Source organism: Podarcis filfolensis, assembly GCF_964270895.1.
Source record: "Podarcis filfolensis genome assembly, chromosome: W".
Classification (NCBI taxonomy): domain Eukaryota; kingdom Metazoa; phylum Chordata; class Lepidosauria; order Squamata; family Lacertidae; genus Podarcis; species Podarcis filfolensis.
Genome location: NC_139619.1, coordinates 25,707,635 through 25,735,118, shown reverse-complemented (window position 1 = coordinate 25,735,118; position 27,484 = coordinate 25,707,635). Strand labels below are relative to the sequence as shown.

At 42.7% G+C, this 27,484-nt stretch overlaps 1 protein-coding gene across 1 annotated transcript in view; it reads left to right on the top strand.

Annotated features, from left to right (window-relative positions):
- Positions 1 to 27,484, top strand: part of LOC310753860 (serine/threonine-protein kinase Nek6) — an 87,778-nt gene that overhangs the window by 31,180 nt on the left and 29,114 nt on the right. The window contains exon 2 of the mRNA XM_083595230.1: positions 9,578 to 9,685. Within this exon, the coding sequence (XP_083451356.1) occupies positions 9,578 to 9,685 (108 nt within the window). The remainder of the gene's footprint in view (positions 1 to 9,577; positions 9,686 to 27,484) is intronic.

The following is a 27,484-nucleotide window of genomic DNA, read 5'->3' as shown; positions in this document are numbered from 1 at the left end:
ATTTTAAATTTTTTTAAAGTTAGTTGTAAATCAGTTCCCAAAAGCCTTTTACTTTACTGCATGTCCACCACATATGATAGAACTCACCATCCCCCTCTCCACATTTCCAGCATTTCTTAATCTTCAGTTTGTAAATCTTAGCCAATTTCACTGGTGTGTGATACCACCTATAAATCATCTTCCAGAGGTTCTCCCTTAGTGCCGTACACACCATGAATTTCATATTTACATTCCACAATTCTTGCCACTTTACAAAGTCAATGTTGTAACCAATATCTATGGCCCATTTTATCATGGCCTCCTTCACCTCTTCGTCTTTTGTATCCAGTAAGAGGTCATACATCCTAGATAATGTCTTGTTTTTACCTTCTATGACTTCCACATTAAATTTAGATTTTTTATCTTCAAATCCCAGTTTCTTTTTATCATCTTTTAACAGATCATTCACTTGATGGTATTGCAGCCACCCCGTGAGTACATTCTTTACCTCCTCATAGGGCTTGAGTTTTATGCCCTGATCAGTTTTATTGATAAGTTCTTCATAGGTAGCTTTTTTCCCTTCCATGTTAGTTTTTTTGACAGTTAAGACATCTAGAAATCTAAAAGACATTCAGGGAAGTTTTTAACGTGTGATATTTTACTGTATTTTTGGTTTCTATGGAAGCCGCCCAGAGTGGCTGGGGAGGCCCAGCCAGATGGGCGGGGTATAAATAATAAATTATTATTATTATTATTATTATTATTATTATTATTATTATTATTACTACTACTATTGGTGAGATCCACCATGGGGTTTTCTTTTCCAGCAGGTTCTTATTTCTTTCCCATACTTGAAATAATGGTCCTCTAATTATATGATTTAGAAAGCCTCTATGAACTTTCACCTTTTCGTACCACAGGTACAAGTGCCACCCGTACCTATTATCAAAGCCCTCTAAATCCAAGATATCAGTATTCTCTAGCTTTATCCAGTCTTTCACCCACGTTAAACAAGCCGCTTCGTAATATAAACTCAAATCTGGTAAAGAAAAACCCCCTCTTTCTTTTTTATCTACCAGTATTTTCATTTTTATTCGTGATCTTTTTCCCTGCCAAATGAATCTCGCTAAGATCCTTTGCCAATCTTTACACTGTTTTAGTCCTTTCATTACTGGTATAGTTTGAAACAAAAATAACATTCTGGGCAGGACATTCATTTTAATAACCGATATCCTCCCTAAGAAGGAAAGTTTCAATCTCTCCCAGATTTCTAAATCTTTCTTGACACCCTTCCAAGTAGCCTCGTAATTATCTTTGTATAAGTTTATATTTTTTGCTGTGATCCACACTCCTAAATATTTTACCTTCTTAGCAACCATCCCGTCCTTTGTTCTAGCTCTACTATATCTTCCTTGGTTATATTTTTTGTTATCATTTTAGTCTTATTCCTGTTAAGCTTGAGACCTGCCACTTTTCCGAATTCTTCTAGTTTCTGTAGGGCTTCTTGTAGACTGTTCTTAGGATCTTCCAATGTTAATATCAGGTCATCTGCAAATGCTTTTATTTTGAATTCCTTACTTCCTACCTTAATTCCTTTAACCTCCGGTGTTTCCCTTAACCTTTTATTAAACACTTCCAACACTGTTATAAATAACAAAGGGGATAAGGGACAGCCTTGCCTAGTCCCTTTGGCAATATCAAAGGCCTCCAATATATTGTTGTTTATTATAAGTTTGGCTTTTTGCTTTTGATAAATAGCCTCAATACCTTTTCTAAATCCTTCACCAATTCCCATAGTTTTTAAATTTTCCTTCATGAAACGCCAGGAGACGTTGTCAAATGCCTTCTCGGCATCAATGAAGATCAGCGCCGCCTGCTTGTGTATTCTACTATCCAAATATTCAATAATGTCTATCACATTTCTTACGTTGTCTTTCAATTGTCTCCCCGGGAGGAAACCCGTTTGGTCTTTATGGATTCTTTTATTTAAGACTTTTTTTAACCTTTCCGCCAATACGTCTGCGAATAGTTTATAGTCGTTATTTAATAATGATATAGGTCTATAGTTTTTTACCTCTAAGCCATCTGTATCTTTTTTAGGGATTATGGTGATATACGCTTCTTTCCAGGTGTTTGGAATTCTCCCTTCTTTTAATACATTGTTCATGACTTCACATAGCACTGGGGAAAGTTGATCACTTAATATTTTATAATATTTAGCCGAGATACCATCTGGCCCAGGCGCTTTTCCTGTTCTCATTTTTTTTATTGCTTTCCTAATTTCTTCCTCTGTAATTGTCTGATTTAGATCTTCTCTTTCTTCAGTCGTGATCTGTTGCAGTTGGTATTTTTTTAAGTAATCTTCTATCTCATTATCTATCTCTTTTTCTCTTTTGTATAATTCCTTATAATATTTCTAAAATATATTCTTTATCTCTTTTGGGTCCTCCACTATCCTTTCTCCATCCCTTATCTTACATATCGTGTTTTGTTTTTTCCTCTCTCTTAATTGCCACGCCAGGTATTTTCCTATCTTATTTGCTGATTCAAAGTTCTTTTGTTTCATCATTTTGATCCTCCATTCAATCTCCTGGTTCACTATCATAGAAAATTGAGCTTGTAGCATCCTTATGTTTTGTTTTATTATTTCATCTCCTGGTTTAATGGTTAATTGTCTTTCATTCTCCATGAGATGTAATAAGATTTCTTTTTTCCTTTTCTCTTTTTTCTTTTTTGAGATGCTATTTTTCTGGATTAGGAAACCCCTCATGACGGCCTTCCCAGCGTCCCACACCGTTTCTAGAGATGTTTCTTTATTCAAATTCCACTTAAAATATTCCTCAATGGTCTCTTTTGCTTTATTTACTATCTTTTGATCATTGAATAAATTTTCATTCATTTTCCATCTTAATGTTCTAAAGTCTTTTCCTTTTACCTCCATATATACTGGATTGTGATCAGATAAGGTTTGTGGGAGGATTTCAGTCTTAATTACTCTTTGCGTCAATTCCTTCGAAATCCAAATATGGTCTATTTTTCCCCAGCTTTGATTTGGGTTTGAAAAGAAAGTAAATTGTTTTATCGTGGGGTTTTTAAATCTCCAAGCATCAATTAGTCCCAAATTTTCCACTAATTCGAAGAAGGCTTTCGGTAGTTTGCCCTCCCTCACTTCCTGTTTTCTCATTGATCTATCCAAGTTTGGGAGAACCACTCCATTAAAGTCCCCCATCAATATCAATTGTTGGTCCATCCATTCTAACAATTTGTTACCTAGTTCAGAATAAAATGCTGACTTTTTGTCATTGGGTGCATATATCCCAACCACAATTATCTTTTCTCCTTGATGGGTGATCTGTACTACTATCGTTCTCCCCTCTTCGTCTTTATGTATTAGTTTTGGATCAAGTTTTTCTTTTATATATAATACCACTCCTCTTTTCTTGACATTATCCGATGCTACAAAGTCCAACCCTAATCTCTTATTACTTAAAATTCTTTTATGTTTTCTTGTTACATGAGTTTCTTGTAGACAGATTATGTCAAGGTTCTTTTTAAGCAATACATGAGCAATTTGGTGCCTTTTATTTTTATTGTTGAGCCCGTTCACATTCCACGAGGTTATTTTTAAAGTCATTTTTAATGTACAATCAGTAAGTGGTCGAATCTAAGTTAGATCTACTGTTCCTTGTTATCTGTCTCTTCCTCTTCTTTTTCTTCGTCTAGGTTTTCCTCCCCTTCTCCCTCTCCACTTCCTTCACCTCCACCCCTCTCTTCCCCCATCTGCTCCCCTTCTGGTTCCCACCCTCCCAACCTTCCCAGTTCCTTCTCATATCTTCTTGCAAATTTATCCAATTCCAGAGAGCTGGATAGTTTGAATCTTTTTTCCTTGAAATAGAATGAAATCCCTTCCGGGAACTCCCATCTATATTGGATCCCGTTCTTCTTCAGTTGGTTAGTTAGTTTTTTATAAACATCTCTCTTACAAAGAAATCTCGAAGGAATCTCTTTAAATATAATAATTGGCTTTCCCTCAAAACATAGTTTTTGTTTATAGTTTAACTTTAGTATTTCATTTCTCATATCCAGAGAGTTAAACATAACCAGGACATCTCCTGGCAGTTTCTTCCCTCTGGCTTTGGCTGATTTTGTTTTTATTCGAAAAATATTTGCAACTGAATATCCTATGTCTTCTTCCTTCATATCTAACCAAACTGCCAATTCTCTAACCAATTTAGATCGTATATTTTCATTTGGTTCCTCAGGGATCCCCCTAAATTTCAGGTTTGATTGCTTCTGTCTCATTTGAGTCATCGTCACACTATCCAGTAACTCTTCCTGTATTTTATTTATCTCCTTCACCTCTGTCTTAATCCTGTCCATATCTTTCCTATTTTCTTTGATATCTTTTTGAACCCTTTTCATTGAGTCTTCAAGTACTTTGGATCTTAGAGATAAATCTTTTACTTTTCCTGTTAGTTCTCCCACCAGCCCCTCTAATCTCTTATTCAATGAGTCCTGTACTTCCAATAATTTTTTCTCAATATACTGTTCATTGTGTTTAAATTATTTCCTTATTTCAGCCATCAAATTATCATAGTCCTTAATTTCCTTCCCCTCTTTCCCATTTTCTTGTCTGGATGGTCTCCTTTCAGCAGGCGTTCCTGCTCCCTTTTTCATTTTGTATTTCTATTTGTCTTAATTAACTAAAAAAAAAAATGAAAATGAAAAACAAAGAAGAAAAGAAAGAAAAAGTTTTTTCCCACCCCTAGGGGTCGCTCAACTGTAATTTAGGAAATTTCTTTCTTTTCCCAATGTAGTTCCTTTCTGGCCCCACACAGTGGCGCTTTACTTGCATTCACCCTTTTAGTTCTTCAGTATAAAGTCTCTCTCCACTCATAGCTAGGGGACCAGTTAGATGGATCGTTTACAGTCACAAAAAGCAAATGAAGGGGGAAGAAAGTTCTCGGGATTTAAGTCCTAGAAAGTAAATAAAGTAGGGAACATCAAGACACAGGGGGGAGAAAAGGAGGTGGGGAACATCCAGCTCAATACTTTCCAGGAAGTAGGGATGAAGTACAAGGCGGGTTTTGAAGCCGGAACAGAAAAGGTGGGGGGGAGTCAAAATTAAACCGAGAGATTGCCACGGGAAGGCAGCAGGATCTAGAGGGAACATAAAGTCTTGCCAAGGTACTGTGTTTAAGTCTTCTTTTCTTTTCTTTCGACTTAGCCGTTTACTCCCCGTTTTCTGTAGCGATAGATTAAATGTTTAAGGCGCCAAGGTTATCTTCTCCTAGATGATTACAGCTGTGTGCCGCTTTAAGAGAAAAACAGGAAATGGAGCACACAATGGCGGAGAGAGGTTCCGCTGTTTTCCAAAGTTCTCCTCTTACGGTTCACTTTCTCCTCCCAAACCTCTCGTCGTATCCGCTCCTCTCAATAACAAACTCAGCTTTCAGTCAATTAAGCACCCCAAATAATAAAGAGAAACAGTTTCAGCTTGAACACATTATGCGGGGGGAGGTATATACAAAATGCAATAACTCGGAACAAAGTCTCACTTATATATCCTAGACTGGGTGAAAAATTACAGTCCCTTTTGGTCGCTGGCGTAGCGCGCTCCAACCAGGGCAGAGCAGAAATGTTTCTATCCGCTTTTCAAATATTCAACTGTTTTCAATCAGTCCATTGCCTCAGATTTTTACACTTTGTATCTGAGGTCTCTCCGCAACGCCCACTCGGCAGTTACAGTCTTACTCCCTCTCCTCTCCCAGTCTTCCATTACACGCCGATTACTCTTACCGCTAAAGCGAATTCCTTCTTCTTTCATATCATAGTATCTTTGTTCCGCTGGTTTCTTTAACTTAAATTCAGTCTGTTATTGTTTTAGTTATGACCCAGCTTCTTAACTGTTGTTGGAGGCTTGCCGCTTTCACTCGGAGCCTGAGGCTTCACAACACGTGGTCTGTTGCTTCCCTTTCGTGCTGCAGCTCCAATCCTGTTCTCAAACTTGATTTAAAATGTCCGAAAAACAGGGGAGTGCCGGCAGCGCCGCCAGGTACCTGTCCCCCAAGATAATCCTCTTGGGGTTTTGAGGTCCACGGAGCCTTCGTGACACCTCTAGACCCCCGCGTTGTTTGAGAGCCCCCCGGAGGGCAGCCTCGCGCTCCTTTCCTGTGGCTGCGGTTCGCCGGAACTCCGGGTCCTAACCAAAGCATGTTTTAAGGAGATCGTGGAAAGCATAAGAGCTTTGGAATGACGCAGCAAAAAACAGCGTCGCCATCTTGGCAAGTTCTGTCGAAAGACTTATGTCTGGGAGGAGGAATAGATCTGTTTTCATATTGTGGGTGAGCCTCCTCAGAGGGACTAATGAAGGCGACAGATTTGCGAGACTAATGATGGAAAGAGTGCTTTTATTTATGAAAGTGATGATATATGGAAACCATCTCGACATGATGATTGGACGAACGGAAAATTCACACAGGATTATAACTGGTGTTTACCTGCTTAAGGAGATTATCAGAAGAGATCATAAAGGAAAAAAAGAAAAATATACGAACAAGATGAGATGTGGGAACAGCAAGATAGGACTGGATAGAATTATGAACATTATTTGGACAGATTTGTGGATATTAACGCAGCAGCAAGAAGATGATTGGAATCCCCTTCGGAACTTGAAATATGGGTCCCCCAACAAAAAAATTAAAATTCGGCTTTGTAATTCGGAATTTATGTGATGTGATTTGATTTGATTTGATTGGTCGGTTAATAAAAATTATTTTTTTAAAAATGAATACTCTCCCCACACTCACAATCATCTTCAAGAGGAGAAAACTGTTTTTTTGTTGGAACTATAAAAGTAGATTTGTTTAAAAAGTCCTCTATTTTAGATTGTTTGGGAACCGGTGAGAGAGCTACATCCTCTGGGTCCCTGTGGCGTTTACTAGCAGGCATAGCATCACCGTGAGGAGTAAACAAGGAGAGGTTTCACCAACCAAAAAAGAGAGAAAAAATAGAAAGTGCTCAGTTTGTTCAATTTAAGAGCTTCTCTGTGTGGAGACTGCCAGGAGTTTCAGGAACAAAGTATAGAAGGGAGTTGGCGGTTAATAGCTAGCAGCTGGCGGCCTGCCCAGGATGCTTCACAGAACTTGCCCAAGATGTTTCTCATAGCATAGACAAGAAGGTGCTGTTAGAATCTCAGTAAGTTGGTACCGTATTTTTCGCCCCATAGGACGCACTTTCTCCCCTCCAAAAATGAAGGGGAAATCTGGGTGCGTCCTATGGGGTGAATGCAGGCTTTCGCTGAAGCTTGGAGAGCGAGAGGGGTCGGTGCGCACCGACCCCTCTCGCTCTCCAGGCTTCAGGAAGACATCCGCAGCCTAGGCAGCCCTGAGGGAGTTCCCGCAGGGCTGTCTAGGCTGTGGATAGCAGCCTGCTTCCCGCAGCGCTGGGTGCGTTGAAAGCAGTGCGCCCGGCGCTTCGGGAACACATCCGCAGCCTAGGCAGCCCTGCGGGAGTTCCCGCAGGGCTCCCCACGCTGCGGATAGCAGCCTGCCACCCGGCACGCGGTGCACCCTGAAGCAGAGCGCCCCGCGCGCCGGGCAGACATCAGCCAGCCCCACAAGCTCGGGGGACAGCGGGGAGGCGCAGCGCTGCCATCCCGCTGTTCCCCGACCTGGTTTTGGGGGAGAAATAAAGGAAAACATTTTTTCCTTTATTTCCCCCCCAAAAAAACTAGGTGCGTCCTATGGGACGGAGCGTCCTATGGGACGAAAAATACGGTAAGTTAAAAAGTAGAGAAGTAAAAAGGAAAAATTACTTCCCTGGGTGGCAGTCAATGCTAATTACAGTCCTGTTATCTGCGGAGCTCCGAAGCCTGCTTGCTAAGCCGTCGCCATCTTAGACCGCTCCGAAACCAGGTCTTTGCCCGGAACTTTGTGGGGGACATTCCTTGGGTGCCAGCCACAGTAGTGGGAGTCACTGGACCTCGCTCGTACCAGGTGGCACTCGAAGACGGACGCTTGTGGCGCCAGCACATAGACCAGCTTAGGCGCAGGGTTGGGGACTTGGACACTACCGTGGTGCCCCCAACTGCGCTCGTGGCTCCGGAACAGACACTTACAGATGGTGAGGCTCCACCTACACCTCTCTCGCAAACTGCCGGCATGGAGCCGAACCAAGCCACTTCAGAGGGTCTGCCAGACTTACCACAGACTCAGACCACTGCCGTGGCTGACATTCCGCCAACTCCACTTGCGGAGGTTCCACCCACAGCAGCAGATCCAGGGGACTTGGTTTCAACGCCACCTAGGGTCGCACCACAGCCTCAGCAAGAATTGGGTGGCCCCCCGGACTTGGCTACTAGTCCCCGGCGGTCTGGCAGAGTTTCCAAGCGCCCAACTTATTTAAAGGACTATGTTGTTGGACATGTATCACTGTTGGTCTAAGTATGTGAAATGTAACCGATATGCTTTTGTGCCTAATTGAACCATTACGTGTAGTGCTGTATATAAGGAAACCGTTACGATTGTAACTAACGCCTTATCTCAGTGGGGAGGGGTGTTATGTACTGAGGTTCTCACCCTGGGCCAGCAGGGGGATACTGTAGATAGTTATGCAAATGAAGGATCGAAAGTGACGTTCAGTGATTGGATAGTTTGTATGCAAATGAAGGATCAAAAGTGATGTTCAGTGATTGGATAGTTTTAGAAAGTTGCTACAGTTACGTTGTTCTGGAGCTCTATATAAGCAGGCTGACTGAGCTCTTCAGTTCAGTTCAGTTCAGTTCTGGCCTCGGAATAAACAAGAGCTGTTTGAAGAATCGCTGTGTCGTCTGATATGTTCACCCACAACTTAACACAGATGGTTCAGGAAAACACAAATGTGTAACAACAGTTGCTTGCCCTGATGCTGTCCTCAAATTGGTTTTCCTTGCAGTGTAGCAAACACCGCTCTTGTCCTGCTCTTCCAAATTCTTTTGCTTCATCACCAAGTTCATGAGGATTTTCCTTTCATCCCACTGCAGGCCCATGAGGCTGTTGTTCCTTTCTCTATTTTACAGATGAGAAAGCAGCACTAGGGAGTCTCATCAATCCTTCCTGGCTATGACGACACCCTCACCAAATACCATACTAATATTTCTAGAATTAAGAGGCTGCAGTGGTCTTCCTATGAACTCATTCCAATTTGAATGCAAGCAATTGTAATCTGGAAAGAGAAAATATTCTTGCTAATATTAGTATTTTGTCCAGGTGCATGTTTATTTTTATTGCTATTTTCCTCCAAATGTTCAAAATCCTTAAAAAATAAAATTACCCTTCAAGAGCATAATGGCGCTTTATGCTTTTGCAGTGTTTTAAGCCAGACTCAATTTTCATTTGTTTGTTGTGGGAAAATATGTTTATCCTTCCCCACAAACTTCCTTTCTCCTGATGTGTAAAATAGACTGGGAAAGCATCAATACTATGGCTTAGGAAATTCAGTTTTCAAAGTTCTGTACATGCATACCTAGTCACTCATCCTTGGGGAGGAGGTTGTGGGCCGTGATGGAGCCCAAAAAAGCCCTCTTGGTTTGACTTACTTTCTCTCTTCTGTCTTCCAGACATAAAGCCAGCCAATGTGTTCATAACAGCCTCTGGAGTTGTGAAACTTGGAGATCTTGGACTGGGCCGCTTCTTTAGCTCTAAAACTACTGCCACACATTCCTTAGGTTAACATCCCTCATGAAATTGTGCCTGAGTGACAGTTACCCAATTCACCTGACTCAGTCAGAAATTTCTTGGTCACATGGTAGTTGCTTTTTTTTACCTATTAGTGATGAAATTATATATTTTATGATCACCAGCTAAGATGTGCAATATGCTATTCTGCAACATTGCCCCTGTCAGCCAATATTTATTACCTTCTACTTTGAGTGCCTTGCTTTTTGTTTTGTTGGAGATCTGAAACACCATTTAGAAGGTAAATGCATAATTTGCTATGAAGGCTCAAAAAGGAAAAAAAAAAATCTCTTCTTATTCCTGAATTGTGGAATGGTTGCTGGTGTAATTGCTATTGTTCTTCACAAAGGAATTCTGAAATCACAGGCGGACCTCTGACTATCTGGTGTGATGCAAGTAATATAGCAGCCACCTTCAGACACACCATGGAAAGGACTATTTACTGTGGCCAAGCAGTAGGTTAGATCCTAACAACTTTCTGTGGCCTCTGATGGCTCTTCCTTTGTTTACATGACATTCTTCTACAGTTTAAGATCAAAATGGTTAAAGGAGTCTGAGCAAGTCTTCTGCATGCGCTAGGCATGCTTATAGACTATAAGGAAAAACAGGTTGTGACTCTTCTTTCAGATAGTGGCGAGGAGATGCAACTCAGAAATTGGACTGCTTCATATAAAGTTTTTTGTGCATTATTCATAAAGCCACAGATACCTATTTGGTTCATACTGTATAACTTTAGAAGACTTAATTTATTGGCTATCAAGGATTTGCTGTTTTCAGTTACCTGCTTCCACTTATCCTGTGGGAAAATGCTCTCTGAATGATCCCATCCTTGTGTCACTTGCTCCCAGTGCAAACTCACCTGGCATAAAAGGGCATTAGGCAGTACCACAACTTGTCTGACAGGTGTACTCCTGGCTCTGGCAGCACAGACGCCTCCATGTCAGAAATGGAAGCCATAATTAGAGCAAGGAACAGAATGAACGTCAAATGAATTACCCAGCAGCAGATCATATTTGTCAGGAAGGATTGCATACATAAAAATTAAGTGACAGTACATGTTGAGTCCTTAATGCTAGTAAACCCCAAACCTTATTCAAACATGGGAAGGGAACGTGTCGGTCTCACTGGAAAAAATGTGACATTGGCTCATTGCAAGCAGTTAGAAAACCCTTAGCAAAGGCTAGGCCGTGTTCTACAGATGCTCCCCCTTTGACCATCTGCCTTTTGCTGTTGGAAGGTGAGACGTTCTCCTTCATATGTCAGGATTGCCCAGTTCAGCTGTAGTTCAGTGGAATGCACTTAACAGTTTGCTGGGAGATACTTGACTTGCAAATTCTTCCAGGAAATAATTGTGGGATATGGGGACCATGTAATACAGTGACCAGCTATAGAAGCTTTCCAAACTAAGGATTTCATACATTTGGTTGCCTACTCTCCTCACAGCCTGTGTTTATTCTGTACCAGGAACATTTAATTACTATACATTCAGACTTGCACAGGTGGGCACCTGGATTTTCATGGGATGCTGTTGGAATAGCTTACGAGTAACTATGTTAACATTGCAACCCAGTGTTGAAATATACAATGAGTTGTCACTTTTATGAAATTACTATATGAGGCACAGACCACAACTGCATTTTTTAAAGAGTCTTTTTTCAATAATGGCATTCTTTCTTTGTTTTGAGGAAACCTGATGTATGGCCTTATTTCCCAAATGGCAGAAACTGCTCTCATGCCACAGATACCTTACAGGGTTTGGTCTTGTGTATTTACTCTCTTAGAGGACAACTTTTGTATTGGTAGTGTAGAAAACTGCAGAGATGTGGGATTGGGGAAATGATGTGTGGTAAAGAGAGTCTTGGTAACACAACATATACTAAGGGCCTCCCTAGTCCAGCATTTTGCTCTCCTGGCAGTCAACCAGATGTCCATAGGAAGCCTGCAAGCAGGATCTAATGGTCGTAGCACACGCCCATTCGTGTTCCCCAGCAGCTGGTATTCAGACTGTCTGATACTGGAAGTAATATGCAGCCATTGATAGCTGATGGGCAGCAGATTCAAGATGGAATCTGTACAGTATTATTAACCAGTGGGCGGGGCTGGACAGCATCATCACAGACTGCTTGTGGACTTCCTAGAAGCACCTGGCTAGTCAGTGCTGGAAGCAAGACCCTGGATTGGGCACACACACATTGATCTGATCCAGACTTATGCCCCTTAGGTTTTGTTTCTATTTCTGTCCAAAGAGAACATCAAGGTGTAAACATCCTGTTGCTCCTCATGCCAGACCAGCTTTGTACTGTGGATGGGGCCCTAGCTAGAACAGGAAGACTGAAGGTGCCTCTTTGTCGGTGCATGAGCCCACATGTGTGAATGGCGGTTCTGTGTAGTGAAGCCTCCCTTGTGCCATTAGCGTTTGGGCTGAGGTCAGGAGGAACCATGGCTTTTCCGTCCTGTATTTAGGAACATAGGAAGCGGTCTTATGCCAAGTCAGATGATTGTTCCATCTAGCACAGTCTTGTCATTGCTAACTGGCAACCGTTCTCCTGCGCTTCAGGCAGGAGTCTTTTTCAGCCTGACCTGAAGGTGCTGGTAATTGTACCTAGGATTTCCTGCTTGCATGGTGGGTGCTCAGCCACTGAGCTGAACTCCTGACTTCTAATCAGCAAAATACCTTTTGAATAGTCTTGACAGAGAATTCACTATGCTTGTTCTGTTCAAGTCAGTCATGTCACAGGAGTTAAGATGTAATATCTTTTAAAAGAAAAAATAAATATTAATGGTTTAATAATAATAATAATTTTTATTTATTTACTAGAATAGATGAATTGTAAAATATTAATTTACTAAAATATTTTGACACAGTCTTTTTTGTAGACAAATTTAAAAGTACCAGATGATTTACAGTAGGGAGGTGAAAAAATTGAAGATTTTATTTTTGCAACATACGCCCCAAGAAACTTATTTTTTCAATTTATACCTGAAGTAAACTGAGTGTTGCTGAAGAAGCAGCACTCCTCGTAAGAAGCAGGCCATGTGTCTTATTTGCCTGGAGGAGAATGTTCAGGCTTAAATGACCCTGAATGTAGCTCTCTAGCTTTGGAGTTATATCATAACTGAACCAAGATGCAAGTGATACTCTAAAACTCAGTATTCCTAAAAAATTGTTATTTTGAATAGCTGGAGCTTTGCAGCAGTTAGGCATCTTCTGAAGGGAGCATTCTTTGCCTTTTTCATAGGTCATGAACATGCTTCAAAACTTGCAGGGTTTGTCTTGAAAGAAGCAGAGCATCTCTGGAACGCACTGCTGCCTTAAGCGGCGTTGCCCCTTCAAGGCCCTCTTGTATCTTGGTTTGAAACTGGGGAAGATCAGAATTTAGGGCTGCCTTAGGGTGGTGATTCCTGGGGAGAAACTACATTTTTTTGCATGGTGAGGGTAGATAACCGTTGATTTAAATAATAAAAATAATTATAATTATTATTTCATTAATGTTTTAGTTATATACGTTTTTAAAGCATGGTTTTCAAACAGAATTTAATGCAAATATATAATTGAATTGAATTAAAATTGAATTTATGATTTTCTTACAACTGTTTTTCTTGGGAAAGAAAGAGCTATTTTGGCTTGATACTATTAGAGGCTGAGGACTAGCGGCATCCACAGATTCCCTGCATGATCTTTCACTTCCATTTTTATGTCTAGTAACTATCTGATCTCTGCAATTGGCTCACAGTCAATAGTCTAATTATTTATTTTTTTAAAAAAAGTTTCTATAGTTTTCGCAACAAATTAGCATGCATTTCTAATCAGGAAGTTTTTGTCTAATTAATAAACAGGATTTTAGAATTCTAAATCAGCATTTTTGTGATCTAAATTGCCTTGAATTAAACTATCCCAGGCAGGATATATAGTAATAGTATATAGTATAGTAATCATTTTTACTGTGTGGGAAAATGAAGACTCATCTCCTGCTCCTCAGCCTGCGTATATATTTGGAGCTAATGCTGTGGTTTAAACAATCGGCAAGAGTAGGAAAAAGTACTTCTAAATTTTGAGTGTATCTGTTCAAAGGAAGCAAACATCAAATTGATGTTCTTTTTATAGAAGTCATTTGGAGCTACATCTCTTCATGCATGTTTCATGTCTAGACCTCTGTGTCAGCATTTAGTTTCTGACTATGTGGATAGGTGTTTTAAAATGAAGTTGCATAGTATAAGTAGTAGCTCCCCTTTGTGTGCAAACTGTGAAGTAGGTCAGCCATACTGTTCCTATCTTGCAACAGGAAGCCTGAGACCATCTTACTGGCCCCAGTGAGTGCATAGCAGAGATGTGTGTATTGAACCCAAGTCTCTTATCTGGTTACCCACATGGCTGCCTATCATTTGTATTGCCCATTAAAGTACATAAAGCATAAATATGGCTCTTCAGCCTTAAACATTTTATTTAGTAAATGTATGAACAACCCTTTTTGCCCAAATTGGGCCTTCGCAATAGCTTATGAATAGCTATGGAAGCAATTGAAAATGCATTGGCTAATTATCTAAAAACTAAATTAGCTATGTGTATGGCAGTCTTTCGTGTAGCCAAATGGATTGTAAATCTTTACTTATTTTTGTTGTGGCATGTGGAGTGTGCCAGTGGAACAAAAACACCAGACAGTCCCAGGTAGAGTCAGTTCCTTTACTGACAGTATAGTGCAGATCCACAGCTTGCCTGGAGACACCTAGTTTGGTTGTCCTAGGGGATTTTAACATCCATGCCGACACAACCTTACAAGGGGCCACTCGGGACTTCGTGGAAAGCATAGCCTCCATGGGGCTGTCCCTGAATAAGTTTGGCCCAACTCATAGTCACGGACATATCTTAGACCTGGTGTTCACCTCTAGTGATGTGGGTGATCTGACACTAAGTAAAAGTGAAACAAAAGAAGTGCCATGGTCAGATCACTTCCTGCTGCAACTGGACTTCTCTGCGACCCTTCCCCTCTGCAGGGAGGTGGGACCAATTCAGATGGTCCGCCCCCGCCACTTAATGGATCCAAATGGTTTCCAGAGAGTGGTAGGGGATGCTTTATCCCATGTTGATGGCCTTTCAGCTGATTCCCTGGTGGCCTGCTGGAATGCGGAGTTAACCAGGGCCATCGACTGTCTGGCTCCGAAGCGCCCTCTCCGATTGCATGGAGCCCGGACAGCCCCGTGGTTTTCTTTGGAGCTGAGGGTGAGGAAACAATCACTGAGACGGCTAGAGCGTCGGTGGCAGTAAACTCATTCCAAATCTGACCGGACACAGGTTAGAGCTCAACGTCGAGCCTACCAAGTGGCGATAGCGATGGCGAAGAAGACTTTCTTCACCGCCTCTATTGCATCTGCAGAAAATAGTAGCAGGAGACTCTTTCAGGTGGTCCGCAATTTAATGGAACCACCTTTACCACCGGGGCCTTGTAAAGACCCCAAGATCTCCAGCAACGATTTTGCAAAGTTTTTTGCAAATAAAATCACTCATATTCGGAAGGAGCTAGACACCACCGTGGGAGCAGGGCTGGGGCGGGAGAGTGCTAGAGCCCTGTCTGGTCAAGTTGCATGGAATCAATTTCAATCCGTTACCCCCGAGGATGTGGACAGGCTGCTTGGACGCGTGGAACCAACCACCTGTCTCCTTGATCCTTGCCCATCCTGGCTAATAAAAGCAAGCCGGGAAGGGCTGGGCAATGGGATCTGCGGGGTGGTGAATGCTTCCCTCTGTGAGGGAACATTCCCAGATCCGCTGAAAGAGGCGGTCATTAAACCGCTTCTTAAAAAACCATCTTTAAACCCGGCCAGTATGGCTAACTATCGCCCAGTCTCAAATCTTCCATTCCTGGGCAAGGTGATTGAGCGAGTGGTTGCTGAACAACTCCAGGCACACTTGGAGGATGCGGACCATTTGGATCCCTTCCAATCGGGATTCAGGCCTCATCATGGGACTGAAACTGCCTTGGTCGCGCTGGTTGATGATCTCCGGCGAGCTAGGGACAAAGCTGAGAGCTGTTTCGTAGTTCTGCTGGATCTCTCAGCGGCCTTTGATACAATCGACCATAACATCCTTCTGGACCGTCTAGAGGGGCTGGGAGCTGGGGGCACTGTTATACAGTGGTTTCGCTCCTTCCTCCTTGTTATGTACTGAAGTTCTCACCCTGGGCCAGCAGGGGGATACTGTAGATAGTTATGCAAATGAAGGATCGAAAAGTGACGTTCAGTGATTGGATAGTTTTGTATGCAAATGAAGGATCGAAAAGTGACGTTCAGTGATTGGATAGTTTTAGAAAATGGCAACAGTTGCATTGTTCTGGAGCTCTATATAAGCAGGCTGACTGAGCTCCTCAGCCTAGTTCTGTTCTGGCATCTGAATAAAGAAGAGCTGTTTAAAGAATCGCTGTGTCGTCTGACAAGTTCGCCCACAACTTAACACCGGCGACGAGGATGGGATTGATGGACATCAGAGCACAGCCAGATGCAGCTACCCTCTGAGCACAGCTGAATCACTGAGCGAAATCACTGAACAGAACCAATTCAGAGCTGACTGTTCTGGCTAGAGCACTGTGTTCCATCCATCGCCCTTCTCGCCGGCATCGGAATCATGGCTTCACTTGTGCCTCTACCGCCGTTTGCGCCAGCCTCTGAATCATGGGACTCCTACCTCGCTCGGTTTGACTGCTACCTCCAAGCCAACGAGCTGGCAGAAGTATCAAAGGAGCGGAAGCGGGGCCTATTCCTCAGCCTCTGTGGGCCTGAGGTGTTTGAGACGGCCCGAGCATTGGTTGCGCCTGAAGCAGTCCAGGCAACACTGTGGGACACGATCCAAGAGAAGCTCCGCAACCACTATGCACCAAAGCCATCCAAGATTGCTGCCCGCCATGCGTTTTACCACCGGAACCAGGCAGAGGGGGAGTCAATCAACAACTACACCACCGCCCTGCGACAGGCTGCAATGCACTGCGAGTTCCGAGACTTAGATGATGCCCTGATGGATCGAATCGTCTGCGGGGTCTGGGACATCCATCTGCAATGGCGTCTCCTCGCCAAGCCAGACCTCACGCTGCAGAAAGCCATTGAGGAGGCTGTGGCCTCGGAAGCTGCTGAACGCTCGGCCCAGGAGATCCGCAAGGCCAGCAGCCCGCGTCTTGCTAGGGAGCCAGTTCCAGTGCATCACGAAGAGGCCAGCAGTGATGAGGCATCCTCCAGTGAAGACAATGATGTGCACCAGACAAAGCGGGAGCGCAGGAAGTTCAAACATGCGCCGGCTGTGGAGGAAACCATTCCCGTGCCAAGTGTCGATTCAGAGACGCCATCTGTCGGACGTGTTCCAGAAGGGGCCACATCGCTAAGGTCTGCCGATCGGCTCCGTCTGACACCCCCCCCTTCACCGACTCGCAAGTCTAAGTCTTCACTCCAGTCTGCCAAGGAAAGCTGTTTCGCTCTCACCAACTGCCGCTGCCCGTCTGGAACCACGATTGGCCAAACCAACTCGCCTACGCGACGCAAGCTGAACGTCACGGTGCTCATTGAAGGGGCTCCATGTGACATGGAGATCGACACCGGGTCTGCCCTGTCCATCGTGTCTTGGAGCACCATCAAAAGACTGGTACCCAGAGTGTCCAAAAGGCAACTCGACTCCAACCGCGTACACCTGAGACTACCGGGGAAACGACATTCCCGTGGTAGGCGTTGGCCGGTTCCGGATGGCCTTCAATAATTTTTCGGGCCTGCTCCGACTGGTGGTGATCGAAGGTCAGCGGCCAAGCCTCCTAGGGCTAGACTGGTTTGATGCCCTCGGCCTGGAAGTCACCGGCATCAACTGCATCTCTAACGCAGAGACTGAGAGTCTAGTCAAAGACTTTGCCGAAGTTTTTGACGGCACTTTATTTTTTTTAAAATAAATTTTTTATTAATTTTCCAACATATATCAAAACACAACACAACTGACAATACACAAACAAACAAACATACAAACACGTATAATTTCATAACCTCTTTTTCTTAAACCTTATTTCAACAACTTCCCCATACCTCCCTTTTCTGCATCCCTGTTTTAAACTTTTCCAGCAACCCCTAATTTCAATTACTTATAATTCACTTTCTTTGATCCTTTTTCTCTTACCCAATTATTTGTCACTGCAATTCTGTTTTACATTACCCATAACATTTTAGCACTCATTAATTTTACAACAGTTCTTAAGATAAGTTTTGAATTTCTTCCAATCTTCTTCCACCGTCTCTTTTCCTTGGTCACGGATTCTGCCAGTCATCTCAGCCAGTCCCATATAGTCTATCACCTTCGTCTGCCACTCTTCCAGTGTGGGTAGTTCTTGTGTCTTCCAATACTTTGCTAAAAGAACTCTTACTGCTGTTGTAGCATACATAAAAAACGTCCTATCTTTCCTTGACACCAATTGGCCTACCATGCCCAGGAGAAAGGCCTCTGGTTTCTTATGAAAGGTACACTTAAGTACCTTCTTGATTTCATTATAGATCATTTCCCAGAAGGCCTTGATCCTTGGGCACGTCCACCAAAGGTGGTAGAAAGTACCTTCAGTTTCATTACATTTCCAGCATTTATTATTGGGCGTATGATAGATTTTTGCAAGCTTGACTGGGGTCATGTACCACCTATAAATCATTTTCATAATGTTCTCTCTTAAGGCATTACATGCCGTAAATTTTATACCGGTAGTCCATAACTGTTCCCAGTCAGCAAACATAATGTCATGACCAATGTCTTGTGCCCATTTAATCATAGCTGATTTAACCATCTCATCCTGTGTATTCCATTTCAACAGCAAGTTATACATTCTTGACAAATTCTTAGTATTGGGTTCCAACAATTCAGTTTCTAATTTTGATCTCTCCACCTGAAAGCCGATTTTCCTGTCCTGTTTGAAAACTTCATTTATCTGGTAATAATGAAGCCAGTCTCTTACTTTTGACTTCAATTTCTCATAGCTCTGCAACTTCACTTTTCCCTCCTCTTGTTCTATGATTTCCCAGTATTTTGATTTTTATAATGGTATTTTATTGGATTTTAACAAAACAGAAAAAAAGTTTACAAAATCTTAAACAATAAATTCAACACAAAAAACATAGAAAAAACATAGAGAAGAAAAACAAAAAAAAGAAAAAACAAGAAAATCAAAAATCTCTCTTTTCAATTTCTCACCATTTTTCCCTTTTTAACTTATTTTCCTGACTCCCTCCCACCTCCCTCTTTGTATTCCAATTAACGATATGTTCAGCAAATTCATACCTCTTATCTTACCCTTGATTATATATCCCCATATAATATCCTCATATTTTCATTTTTAATCAAACCGTTTTTGCCAATTCTTATTTCACAAACCACTTCTTTTTTACAATAATTTCATTAATTTCATTAATTTTATCTTGTCCTCAAATCATTAAACTTTCAAAATTTAGACTAAATTTTGCTAGAGCCGATTACATCCTTTCCAACATCTTTTAATATTTCATTAGTATTAAACTAATTCCATAGATATAGATTAATTACACAAGACATTTCTCATTCTAGATTAGTCCAGCGCCCCTTTTCCTGGTTCACGGCAATGTCAGTCCATATATCATTATATCCATATCAGTCAGGTGTCCTAATATCCGAGGCTTTCAAATCATATCCAAGCCCCTTCTGCGAGTTTTCTTGTTCCTGTTTGTAGTTACATACATCCTTGATCCCTGTTGAGTTCTTTCGCCTTTCCTTCTCTTTCTCCTTGGGAGTCCAATCACCGGGTGATTCCGTACAGTAACATTCTTCCTTTCCTTTTCTCCAATTGTCCAATTCCCCGGTGTTGCACTCCCCAGTGTTTAGTTTGTAATCCAAGAAGTAATTGTTCCAAAAAAATTCTTCCACTCGTTTCACAGTCCCACCAAAGATAAAAATTTTCTTAAATCCAAAGTTTGGCCAGTGTCCTCCAAAATCCATCCTCTGTATCTCCATCTTTCTCTGACCTTGCAGTTGCCCTGTTAAATCTGTCTCCTGCATAGATTGCTGTACAATTTCTGTGGCATCTTCCATTGGCACCTCTTTACTGACTTTAGCTGTATTGTCCCTCTTTTGATTCATCAAAATCATTTTCTCCTCCAGCTGTCGCAGCCCATCATATATTTTGTTCAGAGCAGATAAGACTTCCTCTCTATTCATTTCTGTCAAGGTCAGGGAGCTGATCCCACGCTCTAGTTTTCCCTGATACAATGTTCTCTTTATAACTGAAAGACAGGCACACTGGCTGGCTTCCTCTAGGGGGTGTAGTTACTTTTTAGCATCCATCTTTAAATTGTATCCAACAAGGAAAAATTCATTTCGATTTCCAGATACTTTATTTCCTTTCAATATAAAACAAACAGGCAGAAAGCGGCTTTGGAATTATTTTTCCCTTTTCCAATTCTGTATATCAATTTTTCTATTTTCAATTTGTAAATATCACCGACCGTTTCTTTCCTTCTTTCCTGCCATTCCGTCCCCAGGTTAGGGACAGTGGAAACTTATTTTCTTAAATTTCTCTCTGCAGGCTTAAAAAGTCAAATTTTCCCCCCTTTCCTCCTGCTGTCAAGGGGGGTTTTGATGGTTAAAAATGCAGGAACCTTCAGGCTATCTGTTTTCCCGGCTTTTAGCTTGTAAAATCTTTGCTTTGATCTTTATACAAAGGACGGGAGGTGGACTTCCTTTTTACACCTTCCCATTTCAGGTCAAATTCCAAGCTGTATTTTCATGCAAAATTTTCAATTGTCCTACTCACAGGTTGTTGTTTAGAATCCGAATTGTCTTAGGAAGAAGGAGAACGCTCTCCGACAACAGCTGTGCAGCATCGCTCCGCAGAGTTAGCGATTGACTCTCAGCACCACACCAACCCCCGTCTCCTCCGGAGCCCTTTATAGGGTTCCTTTGCCAAACGGGGGGGCGCAAACGGTGCCCGCCGAGTCCCAGGTCCGCAGGCTTCTTCCGCCTGCGGTTTTTAAAGGGTCCCCGCTTCGCTGCAGCGGTAGGACCCGATTTCCACGGAGCTGTCTCCCTCTGAGTTAGAGGGAATCCGCCATTGTCGGAGGCGCCGCCTCCAGGAAGTATGATTTCCCAGTATTTTGGCCATTTAGATTCCATATTAAGTTTTTTCACTTCCTTAGCTTCCATTGGTGACAACCACCTAGGGGTTTTGTTTTCCAACAAATCTTTATACCGAATCCAAACATTTTATAGTGCTTTCCTAACAATATGGTTTTTGAAACCTTTGTGAATTTTTACCTTGTCATACCATATATATGCATGCCAACCAAACCTATTGTTAAACCCTTCCAGATCCAAAATGTCTGTGTTCTCAAGAAGTAGCCAGTTTTTCAGCCAGCAAAAAGCCGCTGATTCATAATACAGTTTTAAGTCTGGCAGGGCAAACCCCCCCTCTTTCTTTTGCATCAGTTAATATCTTAAATTTTATTCTGGGCTTTTTGCCCTGCCAGACAAATCTAGATATGTCTTTCTGCCACCTCTTGAAACAGTCCATCTTGTCCACAATCTGCAGTGTTTGAAACAAAAACAACATTCTCGGCAACACATTCATCTTAATAACAGCAATTCGGCCTAACAAGGAAAGTCTCAAATTTGACCATATTTCTAGATCTTTCTTAACTTCTGTCCAACATTTCTCATAATTGTCTTTAAATAAGTTCACATTCTTAGATGTTAAATTAATCCCCAGGTATTTCACTTTCTTTGCTACCATTAATCCAGTTTCACTATAAAACCTCTCTCTTTCAGCAACTGTTAAATTTTTCTCCAATACTTTCGTTTTCTGTTTATTCAGCTTAAAACCTGCTACTTGACCAAATACTTGTATTAGCTCTAAGACTCTTTTTGTACTAGTGTCTGGCTCTTGTAGAGTTAGTACTAAGTCATCTGCAAAGGCTCTCAGTTTATATTGTTTAGCTCCGACCTGAATCCCTTTAACCAGCTGGTCCCCTCTAATCATGTTTAATAAAACCTCCAAGACAGATATAAAAAGTAATGGGGACATTGGGCACCCCTGTCGTGTCCCTTTTTCAATAGCAAATTCTTCAGTAACCACGTTATTTACAATTAATTTTGCTTTTTGTTCAGAATAAATTGCACCTATACCATTCTCAAAACCTTGGCCTACCCCCATCCCTTCAAGATTCTTCTTCATAAAACTCCAAGAGATATTGTCAAAGGCTTTCTCCGCGTCCACAAATATTAATACTGCCTTAGTATTAATATTAGCTTCTAATAGCTCCATAATGTCTATTATATTTCTCACATTGTCAGATAAGTGTCTTCCTGGAAGAAAGCCTGCCTGATCTTTATGAATCTCTCCCACCAAAACTCTCTTCAATCTTTTTGCCAAAATGTCTGCAAAAATTTTGTAATCCACATTAAGTAATGATATAGGGCGGTAGTTCTTGATCTGGTTCTTCTCAGTCTCAGATTTTGGTATAAGTGTAATATACGCTTCTTTCCACGATTCGGGTGCCTTCTTCCCCTCTAAAATTTCATTGCAGACTTCCTTCAGCGGTTGTATCAACCATTCTCTCAATGCTTTGTAGTATCTGGAAGTCAATCCATCTGGTCCTGGAGATTTCCCCATTTGCATATTTTGAATGGCTCCCTCTATTTCTTGCTCAGTTATCTTCTGGTTCAAAATAACTTTACTTTGTTCAGAAATTTTTTGTAATCCATATTTTTAAAGAAATTCTTCTATCTCTTTTTCATTCACCGGCCCTTGTGCATAAAGTCTCCTGAAATAACTCTGAAAACAGTTTCTGATCTCATTTGGTTTATAAATGTTCCTTCCTTCAACTTCTAGGCTTGTAACCATATTCAGTTTTTGTCTCTTCTTCAATTGCCATGCCAGAAGTTTCCCACATTTGTCTGCCGATTCAAATGTCTTTTGTCTCATTTGTTTTATTTTCCATTCTATCTCCTGATTCATCAGTTCCATGTATTGCCTCTGATAAAGCTTAATTTCTCTCAAAATTTCATGTGACTTTGGCTTTGATCTCAGTTTTTTTTCTCCTTCTTTTATCCTTTCCAAGATCTTATCCTTCTTCTCATTCTGTCTCTTCCTTTTTATAGCATTCTGCTGTATTAAAAATCCTCGCATAACGGCTTTACTTGCGTCCCAAATTACTCTTTTCTCCACCTCTGTTCTCAGATTTATCTCAAAATAGTCCTTCACCGCTTTCTGGGCCTTTTTGTACACCTCTTCATCTCTAAATAGGGAGTCATTCATCCTCCATCTGAAGGAGCCAGCTGTTGTTAAGTTCATCTCCATCTTTACAGCATTATGGTCGGAGCAAGTCTTTGGGCAGATTTCCACTTTCTTTATCTTTGGTGCCATCCCACTAGTTACCCATATTTGGTCAATTCTGGTCCAAGTCATTTTTGCTTCAGAGAAGAAAGTTCCCTCCCTCTCAAGAGGGTTCCTTGTTCTCCAAATGTCAATCAGGTTCATATTATCTGTCATTTCAAAAAAAGTATTTGGTAGTCTCCCATCCTTGGAGACTACCTGTCTTTGTGCTTTATACATGTTTGTAGAGACCACTCCATTCATATCTCCCATCAAAATTACATTGTAATCCAAATAGTCCATTAATGTCTCATGCAATTTCTTTAAAAATTCTGACTTCCCTTCATTTGGAGCATAAATTCCTATTATCAATAATTTTTCTCCTTGAACTTGAATTTCAATTGCCAAATATCTTCCTTGTTCATCTTTAAAAATTAATTTAGGGGTCAACTTTTCCTTTGCGTAAATCACCACTCCTCTTTTCTTCACTTTATCTGATGAAATAAATTCCTGTCCTAATCTTTTATTAATAAGTAATTTTCGATGTACTCTGGTCACGTGGGTTTCTTGCAAACAAATCAAGTCCAATTGTTCTTTTTTTAAAATATGAAAAGCCTCACGCCTTTTTCTGGGAAGATTTAGTCCATTACAGTTCCAACTTAGAAATTGCAGAGACATCTTGTTATTTACTTAAATTGTTCCCCCGACTGCTCCAAGCAGTTCTTCTCCTGTTGGTGTTTTAAGCCCAAAGGATAAATTTGAAATATCTGGTACTTCCTCTAGATTTGTAGGTTCCACCACTTCCTTCAGAAGGTCCTCCTCGTTCCTTTCCAGAAATTGTTCTTTATCTTGCACTGTTTTTATTTTAATTTTCTTTCCTTTGTAGTTGAAAGACAGGCCTTGTGGAAACTCCCATCTAAATAGTATGTTATTCTTTCTCAGCAGAGTGACCAAGTCCTTGTAATGAGCTCTCACTTCCAAAATATATTTAGGAATGTCTTTGTATATCTGCACATATGAATCTTCAATCTCCAGAGTTCTTTGAAAATGTAAATTTAGTATTTTATCCCTCTCCTCCTTAGATCTTAAAGTTATCAAACAGTCCCTTGGACTCTTTCTATTTTGTCTCCTGCCCAGTCTAAAGGCGGTTACTATCTTGAATTCATCCTCTTTCAAATTATCCTGCCAAAATTCCAAAAACTCTTTTGTAAGAAAGTCTATCAAGTTATCCTTTTCACTTTCTGGAATCAATCTCAGTCTCAGATTCCTATCTTTTCTCTGTAGTTCCAATAAAGACAGGGCTGCCTCATGTTCATCCAGCTTTTTGCAGACTGGTACTAGCTTTTCCTGTGTAGTTTCTGCAGAAATTTCTGCCTCCTCAGCAATCTTTCGGGTTACATCATTTTCTTGAATTAATTTATTTATTGTCTCTGTATTTAAATCTAATTTTGTTGACAGTTCTGTCAGCTGTTTGGAGTTCTCTGTGCTCTGCTTTGTCAGAGCTTCCAAAGCCTCATTTATTTTGACTAGTGCCTGTGTCACTGGCTCCATAGGTAAAGTTGTAACTACGCCTGCTGCAGCTGAACCTGATATTGAGCCCCTTTTTCTCTGTGCAGCTTTACTTTTAGCTCTTGTTGTTATTTCTTCTGCTGGGCCACTCATGTCCCAAGGTCTTTCCCACGGGAATTACTTTCAAATGGAAAACTCCACCAGCTTGTTCTTTACAGTGTAATTAATAACTGTTTCCCTACAACCCTCTAGAGGGAGCAGTCCAAAGCTCAGAATACAAAGAAACAAGGATTCCCTTCAAAAGTAGCAACCAATTTTCCAATATATTTCCAATAGTAGTACTGTCAATTTGTAACTTTTCCAGAGTCCCAAACTTGTAACAAATAAAGTCCTCACTTTGTAATAAAAAGGCAAAGCACCAACTTTGTAGCAAGTCTCTAATGACAGTTCTCAGTCCCGGTGGCTTACTTTCCAGGCAGCCCTTCCCAAGGGTTTAAAACGGTAGAAAACTCCACTTCTATACTTCTTTCATGCAGGTAGTACAAATCAAAGTCTTCCCCCCCCCCGCCCCTGTCTGCTGGGGGGGAGGTTTAAATCCAAAGTCTGAGTCAGTCAGTTTTAAAGTTGTTTTCTGTCAAATTGCAGCTTTGTGTTTCGTTGCTTTAGCTATCATGCAGTCCGGGGAAGGCAGACTTCCTTACTTTTTGCCTTCTCTGTTTTCAGCCAATTTTCAGGTATTCTTTTAAAGTTGTTGTTCAGTCTTACTCACGGATAATCCAATTAGGTTCCAAATGTCAGGAAGGAATCGGCGCTCTCCGTCAATGGCGACGCGGTTTCACTCCACGGGCTGGGTAGCGACTCTCAGCACCGCGCTCACCCGATGCCGCTCCGGAGCCTTTAAAAAGGCTCCTTTGCAGTAAGGGGGGCGCTTAAGGTGCCCACCGAGTCTCCGTGCTCACAGGCTTCCGCGCCTGTGATTTTAGGAGTCCCCGCTTCGCCGTAGCGGTCAGACCCGAACTCGTGGAGCAGTCTCCCTGAGCGGAGCTCAGCGGGAGACCGCCATTGAGCGCTGGCGCCGACCGGAAGTCCAGTTTTTGACGGCACTTTAGGGCAATATACAGGTACGCCCATCTCCTTTAGCCTTGATCCACAAGTCGCCCCCATCAAGCTAAAGCCACGCCGGGTTCCCTTTGCTCTCAAGGCTAAGGTGGACGAACAACTGGACAAGCTGATCGCCCAAGGAGTTTTGGAGCCGGTTGACCACGCCAAGTGGTAAACCCCCATCGTCACGCCTGTCAAGCCAGATGGGTCGGTGAGAATCTGCGCTGACTACAATTGCACGATCAACAAGGCACTTCAGCAGCACGCTTATCCGGTTCCTGTTGTCCAACACCTGCTGCATTCCCTGGGTGAGGGTAAGGTCTTCGCTAAGCTGGACCTTGCCCAAGCCAAGCCTATCAACAACTGCCCGTCGATGATGCCACTGCTGAAGCCCAGACGATCGTCACCCACCAAGGGGCATTCCGTTGCCGCTGGTTGCAGTTCGGGGTGAGTGTGGCTCCTGGCATCTTCCAAAGCCTTATGGAGCGTCTCCTGCAAGGGCTTCCGGGCGTGGTACCATATTTTGATGACGTCTTGGTGTCCGCAGACTCACACCAGCAGCTGTTCGAGCGCCTCTGTGCCGTGCTGACCAGGTTCCAAGAGGCCGGGCTCAAGGTAAAGAGGGAGAAGTGCTAGATCGCTGTTCCACAGGTGGAGTTCCTGGGCTATCTTATCGACGCCTCCGGCCTTCACCTGACCACATCCAAGATCCGCGCTATCCAGCAGGCCCCCATCCCAAAGAACAAGACAGAGTTGCAGGCGTTCCTGGGGCTGCTGAACTTTTATAACATGTTCCTGCCCCACAAAGCCACGGTGGCTGAGCTTCTTCACCGACTCCTCAGCACAAAGACGCCTTGGTCCTGGGGTCATCGGGAGACGGCGGCCTTCAAAGCGGTCAAGGCTCTTCTGTCATCGGACAGTCTGGTACAGTACAGTGAAGCTAGGCCGCTGGTCCTTGCCTGCGACGCCTCACCTTTTGGCATTGGCGCTGTCCTTAGTCACCGTTTTCCAGACGGAAGAGAAGCACCTCTCGCCTACTTTTCCAGGACGCTATCTCTGACTGAACGGAATTACAGCCAACTCGACAAGGAGGCACTGGCGCTTGTGGCTGGAGTGAAGAGGTTCCATGAATACCTCTATGGCAGGACTTTTGACCTCATCACTGACCACAAGCCGCTCCTGGGCCTCCTCGCCGGTGATCATCCAACTCCACCGGTCCTCTCGCCGTGCATGCTGCGATGGACTGTTTTCCTGGCTGCCTACCACTACTGGCTCGTCCATCGCCCGGGGAAATCGATGGGCCATGCCGACGCCCTCAGCCATTGCCCTCTTCCAGCGTTTGTGGAAGACCCGGCTCCAGCTTCATCGCTCCTCCTGATTGAGGATCTTCCGGCAGCACCTGTATCGACTGCCACTGTGGCCTCCGCATCTGCCCAGGATCGCTCCATCAGCCGTGTGCTCAACTGGGTGTGGAGGGGGTGGCCACAAGGACCGTTTGCATCGGAGTTCCAACCGTTGGCAACCAGACAACATGAACTCTCAGCTCATCACGGCTGTCCGCTGTGGGGAGACCGCGACGTGATTCCCCAAAGACTCCGTCAACGCGTCCTGGAGGCTCTGCACGTTGGCCACCCGGGAATCATCAAAATGAAGGCGTTGGCTCGGTGTTACATCTGGTGGCCTAACATGGACGATGCCATCACTGCCTGGGTGTCCGCCTGTCAAGCGTGCCAAGAATCGAGGCCTGCACCACCGGCAGCTAAGGAACACACCTGGGAGACGCCAAAGACACCCTGGTCGAGGGTGCACATCGATCTGGCCGGCCCCTTTCACGGCCGG